Here is a 12497-nt window from a genome sequence, read left to right as displayed (position 1 = left end):
GTGTAAAATATAATTTTTAATGCATACATATATATATATATATATATATATATATATATATATATATATATATATATATATATTATTTTTTTTTTTTTGGTGACAATTTTTGACTATATATATATATATATATATATATATATATATATATATATATATATATATATATATATATATATATATATATATATATATACAGTACAGTCCAAAAGTTTGGAACCACTAAGATTTTTAATGTTTTTAAAAGAAGTTTCGTCTGCTCACCAAAGCTACATTTATTTAATTAAAAATACAGTAAAAAACAGTAATATTGTGAAATATTATTACAATTTAAAATAACTGTTTTCTATTTGAATATATTTGACAAAGTAATTTATTCCTGTGATGCAAAGCTGAATTTTCAGCATCATTACTCCAGTCTTCAGTGTCACATGATCCTTCAGAAATCATTCTAATATGCTGATTTGCTGCTCAATAAACATTTATGATTATTTTCAATGTTGAAAACAGTTGTGTACTTTTTTTTCAGGATTCCTTGATGAATAGAAAGTTTAAAAGAACAGCATTTATCTAAAAATACAAAGCTTCTGTAGCATTATACACTACCGTTCAAAAGTTTGGGGTCAGTAAGAATTTTTATTTTTATTTTTTTGAAAAGAAATTAAAGAAATGAATACTTTTATTCAGCAAGGATGCATTAAATCAATCAAAAGTGGCAGTAAAGACATTTATAATGTTACAAAAGATTAGATTTCAGATAAACACTGTTCTTTTGAACTTTCTATTCATCAAATAATCCTGAAAAAAAATATTGTACACAAATATTTTGTACAATTGTACACATTAAATGTTTCTTGAGCAGCAGATCAGCATATTAGAATGATTTCTGAAGGATCATGTGACACTGAAGACTGGAGTAATGATGCTGAAAATTCAGCTTTGCATCACAGGAATAAATTACTTTGTGAAATATATTCAAATAGAAAACAGTTATTTTAAATTGTAATAATATTTCACAATATTACTGTTTTTACTGTATTTTTAATTAAATAAATGTAGCCTTGGTGAGCAGACGAAACTTCTTTTAAAAACATTAAAAATCTTAATGGTTCCAAACTTTTGGACTGTACTGTATATATATATATATATATATATATATATATATATATATATATATATATATATATATATAGTCAAAAATTGTCACCAAAAAAGTCATTCGGTTTAACCAAAATTTCAGTTATACCGAATGATGATATTTTCAAACAATGCTAACAGACTGATATCTATCTAGCTAGCAAAAGGACAATCAAACTTTTTTAATTTAGTACAAGTTTTAAAATTTTATAACATTTTCCATGTTTTATAGTGTTCCTTTGATATTTGGGAAGTGAAAACAGAATTTTTCAAATAGTGTCTGAATGGTCCTTTGCATGTCAATGATGTCACATCCTGTCACATGATATTGACCATATGACTTGATCCAAAATGGTCCCTTTATATTGGTTACTCCGAATGACATCAATGAAATTCTTTTTTCTGGACATTCTTTCTCATTACAAAGCAACAAATTCTACACATAATTTTAATGCCATTTTGCACTATGTTGATATATGATGTTATAAAATCATGCCAGAATAAATAATATATACATTTATTACATTTTAAGATATTTTAATCACAACTGAAATGGCTGTATTGGCCTTTGGACGGTTACTTCAAAATCTTTAAAATACCTTTATATGTAGAAAAATATAATTAAAACATTTTGGATTCAATAAAAGAGATCTAGATGTACTACCTTACATACTTTGGATGTCATATCTTTGTTTTATATATATATATATACATACATATTCATGAAATGTGACATGGACGTGACATTAACCTGTTCATCCATCAGTCTGAATCCTTTGTTTGTTTGTGTGTTTTGTTTTTTTAATTGGAAATGTTGATCTATGTCTAATTCTGTTTCTCTCTTTCTCTTTCTCAGGTTTAATCAGTCCGTCCACTTGCACCTCTATATGCCATCATGTTTGGCCTTCATGGCTGCCATCACATCAATCATCTACTACCACAACATAGAGACATCCAACTTCCCCAAACTTCTGATAAGTATGTGTCGACTTTATAGTGTCTTTTGTTTTTTAAGGAGTGACTTTTCTGTTATTTGGATGTGGCATGCACATTTCTTTCATAATGCAAATCGCTTTTTAAACAGTGATATAAAGATGATTAATTATACAGCAATTTTAATAAGAAGTGTATGTACTTTGGAAGAAAATTTGAATTGCATCAGCTACATTCACAGTCACACAAATCTGACTGCATTGCAGTTCTACATGCCCTTGATGATTCAATGCTATTTTTTTAACTACAGTTTCATTTCCAGAATAAAACAGTCTGTTACAATTGACTTCCAATCATCTGAACGTTGTCTAGAGATTAAAGTTTCAGCCCTACAATCACATTCCTCGAATGTAATATTTTTGAGAATGGCAGGGCCTCTTAAAAGACTCTAACCTTATTTATTATCCCATCATTGAACATCTGGAGAGAGAAGCCATTTTAAAGTGCCCCATTATGCTTTTTTCAGATATTACCTTTCATGTAGTGAGTAATACATCTTTTTGTAAAGGTCTGCAAAGTTTCAAAGATCAAAGTGCAGATAAATGGAATTTATGACTACCAAAAGAAAGAACCAATTCTGAACTTCTGACTGAGTAATTCCAGTCTCACTTCCTGCTGAAACTATGTAGGTTTGTGACAAATTTGCATAATGCCAGGCTATGGTCTTCATCAGCTGCTGGTGACCAACATCTACTTTGACCCTCAAACTCTGTAGTTGTAGCTTAGGCCTGGAAGAATTTGGTTGGTGTTGTTGACATGTCAAGAAGACGCCGTTTTCTGCACTGCAAATGCAAATACGCTTTGATTGCACTTCCAAAAGATGAGGAATCGGGCTCAAAATGATATGGTAAAACCAACGTCATCATTACTGTTCATTGTGTATCAAGTGCTGAGGAAGATCCGGAGCTGAAATTATGATTATGAGCATTGCCGAACACGCTGCAAAGTGGTAGACCAATAACAACAGACTGGGCCATCTGACCAATCAGAGCAGAGTAGACCAATCACAACAGACTGGGCCATCTAACCAATCAAAGCAGAGTAGGCTCTCAGAAAGGAGGGGGGTTTAGAGAGACTGAATCCTTTCAGACAATGTAAGAAATGAAGTGATGCTGCAGTTTATATTATGAGAAAATTAAAATGTTGACCTTAACCTTGGATGCATGTAAACCTATTGTAGGAGAGCTCCAAAACAAAATTAGGAACCTTTAAAATAGCGTAATAATAACACAGCCGTGTTTGTTGCATACAGAGCAAAAGCAGCAGAGACTGATGCCTTTAGTACTAATCTGTGTAGAGAATGTGCGTCATATATGATTATATTTACTGTCAGTGTTTTATTTTTATTTCACAGCTTTGCTCATTTACTGGGTTCTGGCATTTGTCTCCAAAACAATCAAGTTTGCCAAGTATACGGAGCATGGGATCGGCCTGAGACAGCTGCGGTTCGGGATCACGGGCTTACTGACCCTGCTATATGGTTTACTTTTGGCCGTGGAGATCAACGTCATCACAACGAGGGTAATGATTGTGTGTCTGTGATTGGTATTCTCCATTCTTATTCTTCAGCCTCTGGCTGTGATTTTTTTTTGCTATATATATATTCATACTGCATTCTCGGATAATACAAAAGTCTGCTCACGTCTGCTATGTCAGCCTTTCAGACCGCAGGGAGTTTGGGATGCTCTGAATGCAATCCGATCTTTAATCTGGGTTTTAAAGTTTTATCTGTCCGAATACAGACTCTCCCTCATGTCTTTCCAACTTTTTTTTTTCTCTTTTCTGTGGAAAACGAAAGGAGTAATTTGGTAGAATGTTCAAGCTGCTCTTTTCCATGCAATAAAAACAAATTTAAAAAGTGTTTGTCGAGCTCCAAAAATTACTAAAAGCTTTGTAAATGTGGTAACTTGTGCACAGCCATATGACTGACATTTTATTGACTTAAATATTTCTCATTTAATTATGCCAGTGCATCTGCATTGTGATGATGCAGGACAGCTGTGTTATGATTTTATGAATTTACATAATATGAATCACATATTTATCCATCAGAGGATGTTTGTGTGCAATAACTCTGTAATATTTTAATTAACTTCAAGCTATCACAGGCCATTTATTAAAACGAAGAAGAGAAATTAACTAAATCCACACTTGGATTTATCACAATGTTTGCATATGTATTTGCGAAGCATATTAATTAATATTAGGACTTTTAAATGTCTGTGTTTTCTTAAAGGATAATGGATTTTTTTGTGTGTGTGTTAAATTTAAGTCCCTGTTGTGATTTGCTTCTTACAGTCTGTTTTTAAGAATATACTTAAAGGGATAGTTCACCCAAAAATGAAAATTCTGTCATAATTTACTCAGCCTCAAGTTTTTACAAACCTGTATGAATTTCTTTCATCTGCTGAACACAAAAGAAGGTATTTTTAACAATGTCGGTAACCAAGTTGATGTGACCCCATTGACTTCCATAGTATATATATTTTTTTTTTCATACTTTGGAAGTCAGTAGGGCCCATCAACTCTTTGGCTCCCATATTCTTCAAAATATCATATTTTTAAAACTCCATTGTTGATTCGAATAGCAAACAACTTTTACTGCCCGCACCACAACAGACTTTTGAAAATGGTGGTTGAAATAAAATGCTGCGTGGAGTCAACCAATCAAAATACTGCATGAACTCAACCAATCAGCATGTTCAGTGCACAAGTCCCACCCCCAAAAGTTCCCGAACTTTGAAAAAGTACTACACTTGCGAGCAGGTACTTTCTGAGGGAACTAGTTCCTGCAGTCGAAACACACTGAGTACCACCCCAAGTGCCTAGTTCCTGGGGAAAGTTCCGATGTCTTTTGCCTGCTCTAAAGGCAGTCATATGCAAATGTTTTTACCTGTGTGACATCACAAATCCCACAATATCCAAATGAGCCATTTTTGAAGCTTGATTAAATTAATGCTTTGTTCATAATGAGGAAGACGTTTCAAGTTATGAAACTTGCAGGATGTTTTAATGGTACAAAGTCCTCTTTTATGTCAAAAGATCAAGGCAAACTTGATTTCTCATGTCATGACAAGTGTTGGGGGTAACACATTACAAGTAATGGGAGTTACATAATCAGATTACTTTTTTCAAGTAACTAGTAAAGTAATGCAATATCTGAGTTACTTTTTCAAATAAGTAATGCAAGTTACCTTGTTTTCCATTTATTGACTGACAGCTCTCCTGTCCTCATGTTGAGAAAAAATCGGGAGTAAGTGCAGAGGTGTTGTGTGCACTGTGTTTTTATTGCTGAAGAAAGAGTGTTGAACTTCCTTCTCCTGCGCCCTATTCTTCTGTGATCCAGAATAGCAGCACAGATTTTTGAGTTTGTTTGAGCTGCGCCCTTTACCGAAAATAGAACTTTGTTGTTGGTTTTGTTGCTGTTATTAAAAAAGAAACAAGCAAGCCCAGCCCAGGTGAGAAAAAGTAACACACAAGTAACGTAACGCATTACTTTCCATAAAACTAAGTAACGCAATTTGTTACTTTTTTAGGGAGTAACGCTACATTGTAATGCATTACTTTTAAAAGTAACTTTCCCCAACACTGGTCATGACCCCATTAAATTCTGTTCTGCAATGCTGAGATTAGAAACATTGAATTGGCATTTTCTTTCATGTACAATTTATGGAAGAATTTTGACAAGGTTTTCTCATGTTTTTCTACAGAGATATATGTGTTTTGCATATGCCCCTGAAGTGAAGCCCCCTGAGGATTTACAGGACCTGGGTGTTCGGTTCCTGCAGCCGTTTGTAAACCTTCTGTCGAAAAGCACATACTGGTGGATGAACACCTTCATCACTTCAGCACACAGACGCCCCATCGATCTGAAGGTCATTGGCAGGCTACCAATCGCTATGAGAGCTCTAACGAACTACCTGAAGCTCCGCGAGGCCTTTGAATCCCAGAAGGTACATTTTAAGCATCTGTCATAGTTTTTTATTTTGTTTTATATTTTTACTATTACTATTTTCAGGTAAAATTCCTTTATTTTCTGACACAGTACAAGGATATGAAACCAAACAGTGAGTAAAATTGATCATAGAAATAAAAATAATATGAATACAAAATGAACAACAGTTTTCTCTTATTAAGTGCAAACAATAAGTGGAACCATAAAGTACTGTGCAAATAAAGACCAAATTTTTCTTCAAGCATGATACAGAGCTGAGAGATGTTACAACCACACAACTCAGCCTAAGATAGCTTTCATATTGGGAGATATTTGCATGCATCAAGGGGCCGCTTTCAAAATAGAGGGTATTGAAATTGCGTTTGAATGTGCGCTTGGGATTTACTTTCGCTTTGGATTTCGTGATTGTCAAGTCAAGTCACCTTTATTTATATAGCGCTTTTTAGAATGTAGATTGTGTCAAAGCAGCTTTACATTGATAACTGGTACATTATTTTGGCTGCACAGCAGCTCTTCAAGAATAGTGTCAATGCAGGCAGATCAAAGCACTGTTGAATAAATGTCAAGAATACTGTTGAATATCAAATGTCAAGTGTCCCCAACTAAGCAAGCCAAAGGCGACAGCGGCAAGGAACCCGAACTCCAACAGGTGACATCAGGTGGGAAACAAGTGGCAAATAGGTGTTAAAATGGAGAAAAAATTCAACATTCAAAGTATTTATTTCAGTTCCATCCAATTGAGGATTGTATTCATCACGCCGATATGGACGGTTTGTTGAGGAACTGTGCTACTGGCTGTCAAGTCGATGAGGCCTTTACAATGGATGATCTAGTTGACTCGATCTCTGCTGATACTTCAGGGCTGCGTTGTGGTCGTGTCCAGTTGAGGATCGTATTCATCACGCCGGTATGGACGGTTTGTTGAGGAACTGTGGCACTGGCTGTCGTGTTGATGATGTCTTCACAATGGATGATCTAGTCGACTCGATCTCTGCTGATACTTCAGGGCTGCATTGCGGTCGTGTCAAGGCGCAGGTCCTTGGTCTCAACTGGATACGGCCCGGATCCGGTTGACTACGGTAAACCTTCGGGATAAACAGAAAGACTAATATTAGCGTAGATGCCATTCTTCGTCTGATGTAACGAGTACATCTGGTGTTATAGGAAGTTTCCCGGGTTCCGACTGACCTAATTTATGCAGCCTAATAATCCTTTAATGGATTTGAAAGTATAAATTGATAATGTGTTATATGTATGCCAGGTTAAAGAGATGCGTTTTTAGTCTAGATTTAAACTGACAGAGTGTGTCTGCTTCCTGAACATTGCTAGGAAGATTATTCCAGAGTTTAGGTGCCAAATAGGAGAAGGATCTACCGCCTGCGGTTGATTTTGTTATTCTAGGTATTATCAGCTGGCCTGAATTCTGAGATCTCAATAAACATGAAGGACTATAATGCTTTAAGAGCTCGCTCACGTACTGGGGAGCTAAACCATTTAGTGCTTTGTAAGTAATTAGCAAGATTTTAAAATCTATGCGATGTTTAACAGGAAGCCAATGCAGTGATGACAGAACTGGGCTAATATGGTCATACTTCCTAGTTCTAGTAAGAACTCTAGCTGTCGCATTTTGTACGAGCTGTAGTTTATTTATCAGAGCAGAACATCCACCCAGTAAAGCGTTACAGTAATCTAGCCTTGAGGTCATGAACGCATGAACTAACTGTTCTGCATTTTTCATTGAGAGCGTATGTCGTAGTTTAGATATATTTTTAAGATGGAAGAATGCGGTTTTACATTGTCGCGTATGGACAGTCAAATTGCTCGTCTCTGGAATCTTATCGCATCGCGTCTGTTTAGGACACGGTGTTAGGCTTTGTTGTGCAATGAATCCTCTGCCATGGTCTTGTCAGTCATCTCATCACTTACTCTCGTCACATGATCAGTAAACAGTTAAATGATTTTTATTTCTATTAAAAAAAAAAAAAAAAAAACGACAGTGGAGGCATAATGTAAATGTAGTGGTGGCATATTATATCCTGAAATTCACCCTCACACTCCATCATGGCAATATCACGAGACAGCTTTTATCACGTCAAAGTTTGTATTTATTTTTATTTTTGCAGAAGGTCCCTTTAGGGACTTTTTTTTTTTTTTGCACCATTCTGAGCCACTTCCAAATGTGATCTGATATCTGGATATCTGACTTGTGTCTAAACACTTATATATCATTCCACATGGAATTCCAAGCCATCACAAGTCAAGGGTGACACACTTGCCCACATAGATAGCTTTTTAATGTTGTATTCTGAAGCAGTTGTGCCTGTATTTGCTCACACTAAAACTCACAGCTTTTTTATTGATTGCGCACACACAGAAACATTCAAGAGCATAGAAACTGGTTTTCAGCCTCTGCCCCTTGAATTTTATAAATAAACAGCATTGCTACTGAAAGCTATTTGAACTGAACTGAATGTCAGATGTGAGAGACATAAAAAAATGTGCAGAGCGGTGAGTCTCCAGGACCAGGATTGGAAACCACTGACTGTAAGTTTTGGTGTTCCACGTAGATGAAAAATTTACATGCTGTGCATAGTATATTTACTACAGAAATAGTGCTGAAGTAGTGTGGTATTTCATCATATAATCATACTTCCTCTAATCGAAGACTCACAAATGGGTGTTTAGATGATTACACACACACACACACACACACACACACACACAAAACATATTTGGTAGTCTATTCTCTGTGGATTTGGGGATGACGGCTCTCTTTGATGATGATGAGGATGACGATAATGTGAAAAGTCATGTACGTCACAAACCACAGCAACACAGATGTGGAATACTACTTAAATGAGCGTACGTGTCTTCAAAACATTGAAAGATGATCCTCTTGTGCTGTGAACACGGTGACATTTTGACTCTCAGCGGGGGTGAAGGACCTCTGTGTCTTTGTGCTCATGTGAATAAAGAGCATGAGACGTCTGCAGTTACGTTTATGCGTTCAGCTCCAGGTAAACGGATATTGTGAGAGTTTGTAACGTGACAATTCTCACGTGCGCCACGAGTGCGTTGTGACATCTGCCATATGTCATGTGATGAACTCCATTAGAAAAGGACGTGATAAATGCTACATATGATTGATTCCATCCTCTAGTGCAAGAGTTCACGGTTAGCATCAGATCTTTCTCCATTCCTGCATGTAACACCCAGTTTTCATCATCCAATCAATTTCCAAATTATAAAATCAATCAATGTTAAATTTTTCAAAAATGCACTATAAATGTAAAGCAGGTTACAAACAGGATTTCACATTGACTAAAGGAAATGTTACACCTTGTATGTCATATGCAGTAACTGAGCACAAAGATATCAAAACATAAGGAAGTTCCTAATCTCTCAGTAGTTATTTATATAAGAAAAAATGTACCACCTGTATCACTAAGCAGCTGTTTAGTGAGGAAAAAAAAAACTTCATAGTGCCTTCAAAGCAAAGATTGCTACTAGAGATGTAGGCAGCACCTAATTTTACTTAATTTTGTCTAAATTGCAAATTTAGAAGGCAAATGTGAGGCTCTTGTTTATTGCTACACACTCACCTTTGTGAAAAAGAAGTGTGCTTAAAGGATTAGTTCACTTTCAAATGAAAATTACCCCAAGCTTTACTCACCCTCAAGCCAACCTAGGTTTATATGACTTTCTTCTTTCTGACAATCTGAGTTATATTAATAAATATCCTGATGCATCTGAGCTTTATAATGGCATTGAACGTGACAAGTGAGTATGACGCTGAAGAAAGTGCATCCATTCAAAGCAAAACGTACTCCACACGGCTCCGGGGGGTTAATAAAAGTCCTACGCCTTCCATATTCAACTTACAAAAAAAGCTTAACTGAAGCTATGTCAGTTATCCTTTCTTCCCAAGTTGAATACTTAAAGCGGTCTGCTGGAAGCTAGATATTTTACTTTTGCTTCGCTTCAGAAGGCCTTTGTTAACCCCCCAGAGCCGTGTGGACTACGTTTAATTTGGATGGATGCACTTTCTTCAGCTCATACTCATTGGTCCTGTTCATTGCCATTAAAAAGCTTAGATAGTCAGATATTTATTAATATAACTCAGATTGTGTTCATCAGAAAGAAGAAAGTCATATACACTTAAGATGCCTTGAGGTTGAGTAAAGCTTGGGTAATTTTCAGTGAACTAATCCTTTAATAAACCTACTGCATTTGAATTCATTTTTCCATCGTTTCTGAATTCGTCTGTGTCACATACATTTTTGAATTCACCTCCATCACATTAGGTTATAGAACAGAGATATTATGACTTCCACCTTTGTAGTACAGTGAATAATTTAGATTTATTCAAGAAAATCTTGATTCTATTTATAACTGTCTCATGGTTATCATCGCTAACTAAAACTAAAACTGTTAAAAACATTTTTGTTTTGTATTGAGATAAGGCTGAAATAAAATAAAGTATAAATATTTTATGAAAAAAATGGTTGTTTTGGCAACTTACTGAAATAAGAATTTATTGAAGCACTAAAATTAACTAAAAATAAAAACTATAACTGAAAAACATAAATTAAACCTTAAAAGCAAAATAAAAAAATAATAACAAAAAAGATATAACTAAATCACTAATAAATTAAACTAAAATTAAAATGGAAAATGAAAATATAAAAACAAATGTAAAACATATTAATAAAAACATAATAATACTAAAATAATACTGATCTGACTTTATTTTTCTGTTATCTCTTTAGAGGCCCCAAAGCTCTCATCCGCAGGGGTCCAAGTGGATCTGGACGGCTCTGCGACAGGCTTTCGGAAGACCTCTTCTCCTCAGCATCACCTTCCGTTTCTTGGCGGATCTTCTTGGCTTTACCGGACCGCTCTGCATCTCAGGCATCGTGCACCATCTCAGTAAAGAGAACCACACCATTCAGCCACCGGTAAGAACAATTTTTTTCAGTATTTGTGTTGTTGACTTTCTAGTCAAGAACATGCAGTTTTATTCTCTGAGGTATTTTGAAGGTAAAATTAGAAACCATTGCAGTGAGGGACTCACTTCAGGTCATGGCTGCATCTTTTCACGTAACATTTTCATCTTGTGTTACAAAGCATTTTATCGCCATGCAGCTATAATCAATTATTAAAAAGTTGAACAGCATTCTGTCTGGCTCTCGGATGTCTGATGTTGGCCTGTTTGGATGTCTTTGTATGATGTAATCTACTTCACTACATAGAGTTAGTAATGATGAGAAGAATGAACACAGAAAAACTGCATAGAAAAAGCCATGGCCATCATGCACCTCTTATTTATTTATTTATCTACGAATGAATGAATGAATGAATGAATGAATGAATGAAATGGTTGGTTGGTTGAATGAATGAATGAATGAAATGGTTGGTTGAATCAATGAATGAATGAATGAATGAATGAAATGGTTGGTTGAATCAATGAATGAATGATTGATTGTATGAATGAATGAAATTGTTGAATGAATGAATGAAATGATTGATTGAACGAAATGATTGATTGAATGAATTTATTAATGAATGAAATGGTCGAATAAATTAATTATTGAATGAAAAGGTTAAATGAATGAATGGATGAATGAATCAAATGGTTGGTTGATTGTTGGTTGGTTGAATGAATGAATGAATGAATGAATGAAATGGTTGAATGAATGAATGAATGAAATGGTTGAATGAATGAATTAAATTGTTTAATGAATGAATGAAATGGTTGAATAAATGAATGAATGAATGAATGAATGAATGAATGAAATGGTTGAATAAATGAATGAATGAATGAATGAATGAATGATAAATGAAATGGTTGAATAAATGAATGAATGAATGAATGAATGGATAAATGAAATGGTTGAATAAATGAATGAATGAATGAATGAAATGGTTGGTTGAATGAATGAATGAATAAATTAATGAAATGGTTGAATGAATGAATGAATGAAATGGTTGAATGAATGAATGAATGAATAAATGAATGAAATGGTTGAATGAATGAATGGATGAAATGGTTGAATGAATGAATGAATGAAATGGTTGAATGAATGAATGAATGAATGAAATGGTTTGTTGGTTGGTTGGTTGGTTGGTTGGTTGAATGAATGAATGAAATGGTTGAATGAATGAATGAATGAAATGGTTGAATGAATGAATTAAATTGTTTAATGAATGAATGAAATGGTTGAATAAATGAATGAATGAATGAATGAATGAAATGGTTGAATAAATGAATGAATTAATTGATAAATGAAATGGTTGAATAAATGAATGAATGAATGAATGAATGTCAAGTCAAGTCAAGTCAAGTCAAATTTATTTATATAGCGCTTTTTACAATTGGTAATTGTTTCAAAGCAGCTTTACATATTAGAAG

The 12497-nt window shown here is 34.5% G+C and overlaps 1 protein-coding gene across 4 annotated transcripts in view; it reads left to right on the top strand.

Annotated features, from left to right (window-relative positions):
- The window catches only part of abcc8 (ATP-binding cassette, sub-family C (CFTR/MRP), member 8), a 101165-nt gene that overhangs the window by 12175 nt on the left and 76493 nt on the right, over positions 1–12497 (top strand). For all 4 annotated transcript variants that reach the window (XM_048159220.1, XM_048159219.1, XM_048159221.1 and 1 more), the window contains 4 exons: positions 1994–2115; positions 3485–3651; positions 5841–6083; positions 10855–11043. In XM_048159220.1, coding sequence (XP_048015177.1) covers positions 1994–2115; positions 3485–3651; positions 5841–6083; positions 10855–11043 — 721 coding nt within the window. The remainder of the gene's footprint in view (positions 1–1993; positions 2116–3484; positions 3652–5840; positions 6084–10854; positions 11044–12497) is intronic.

Source organism: Megalobrama amblycephala, linkage group LG15 (genome assembly GCF_018812025.1).
Source record: "Megalobrama amblycephala isolate DHTTF-2021 linkage group LG15, ASM1881202v1, whole genome shotgun sequence".
Classification (NCBI taxonomy): domain Eukaryota; kingdom Metazoa; phylum Chordata; class Actinopteri; order Cypriniformes; family Xenocyprididae; genus Megalobrama; species Megalobrama amblycephala.
The sequence above is the reverse complement of the archived record's forward strand: the minus strand, read 5'-3'. Positions and strand labels throughout refer to the sequence as shown.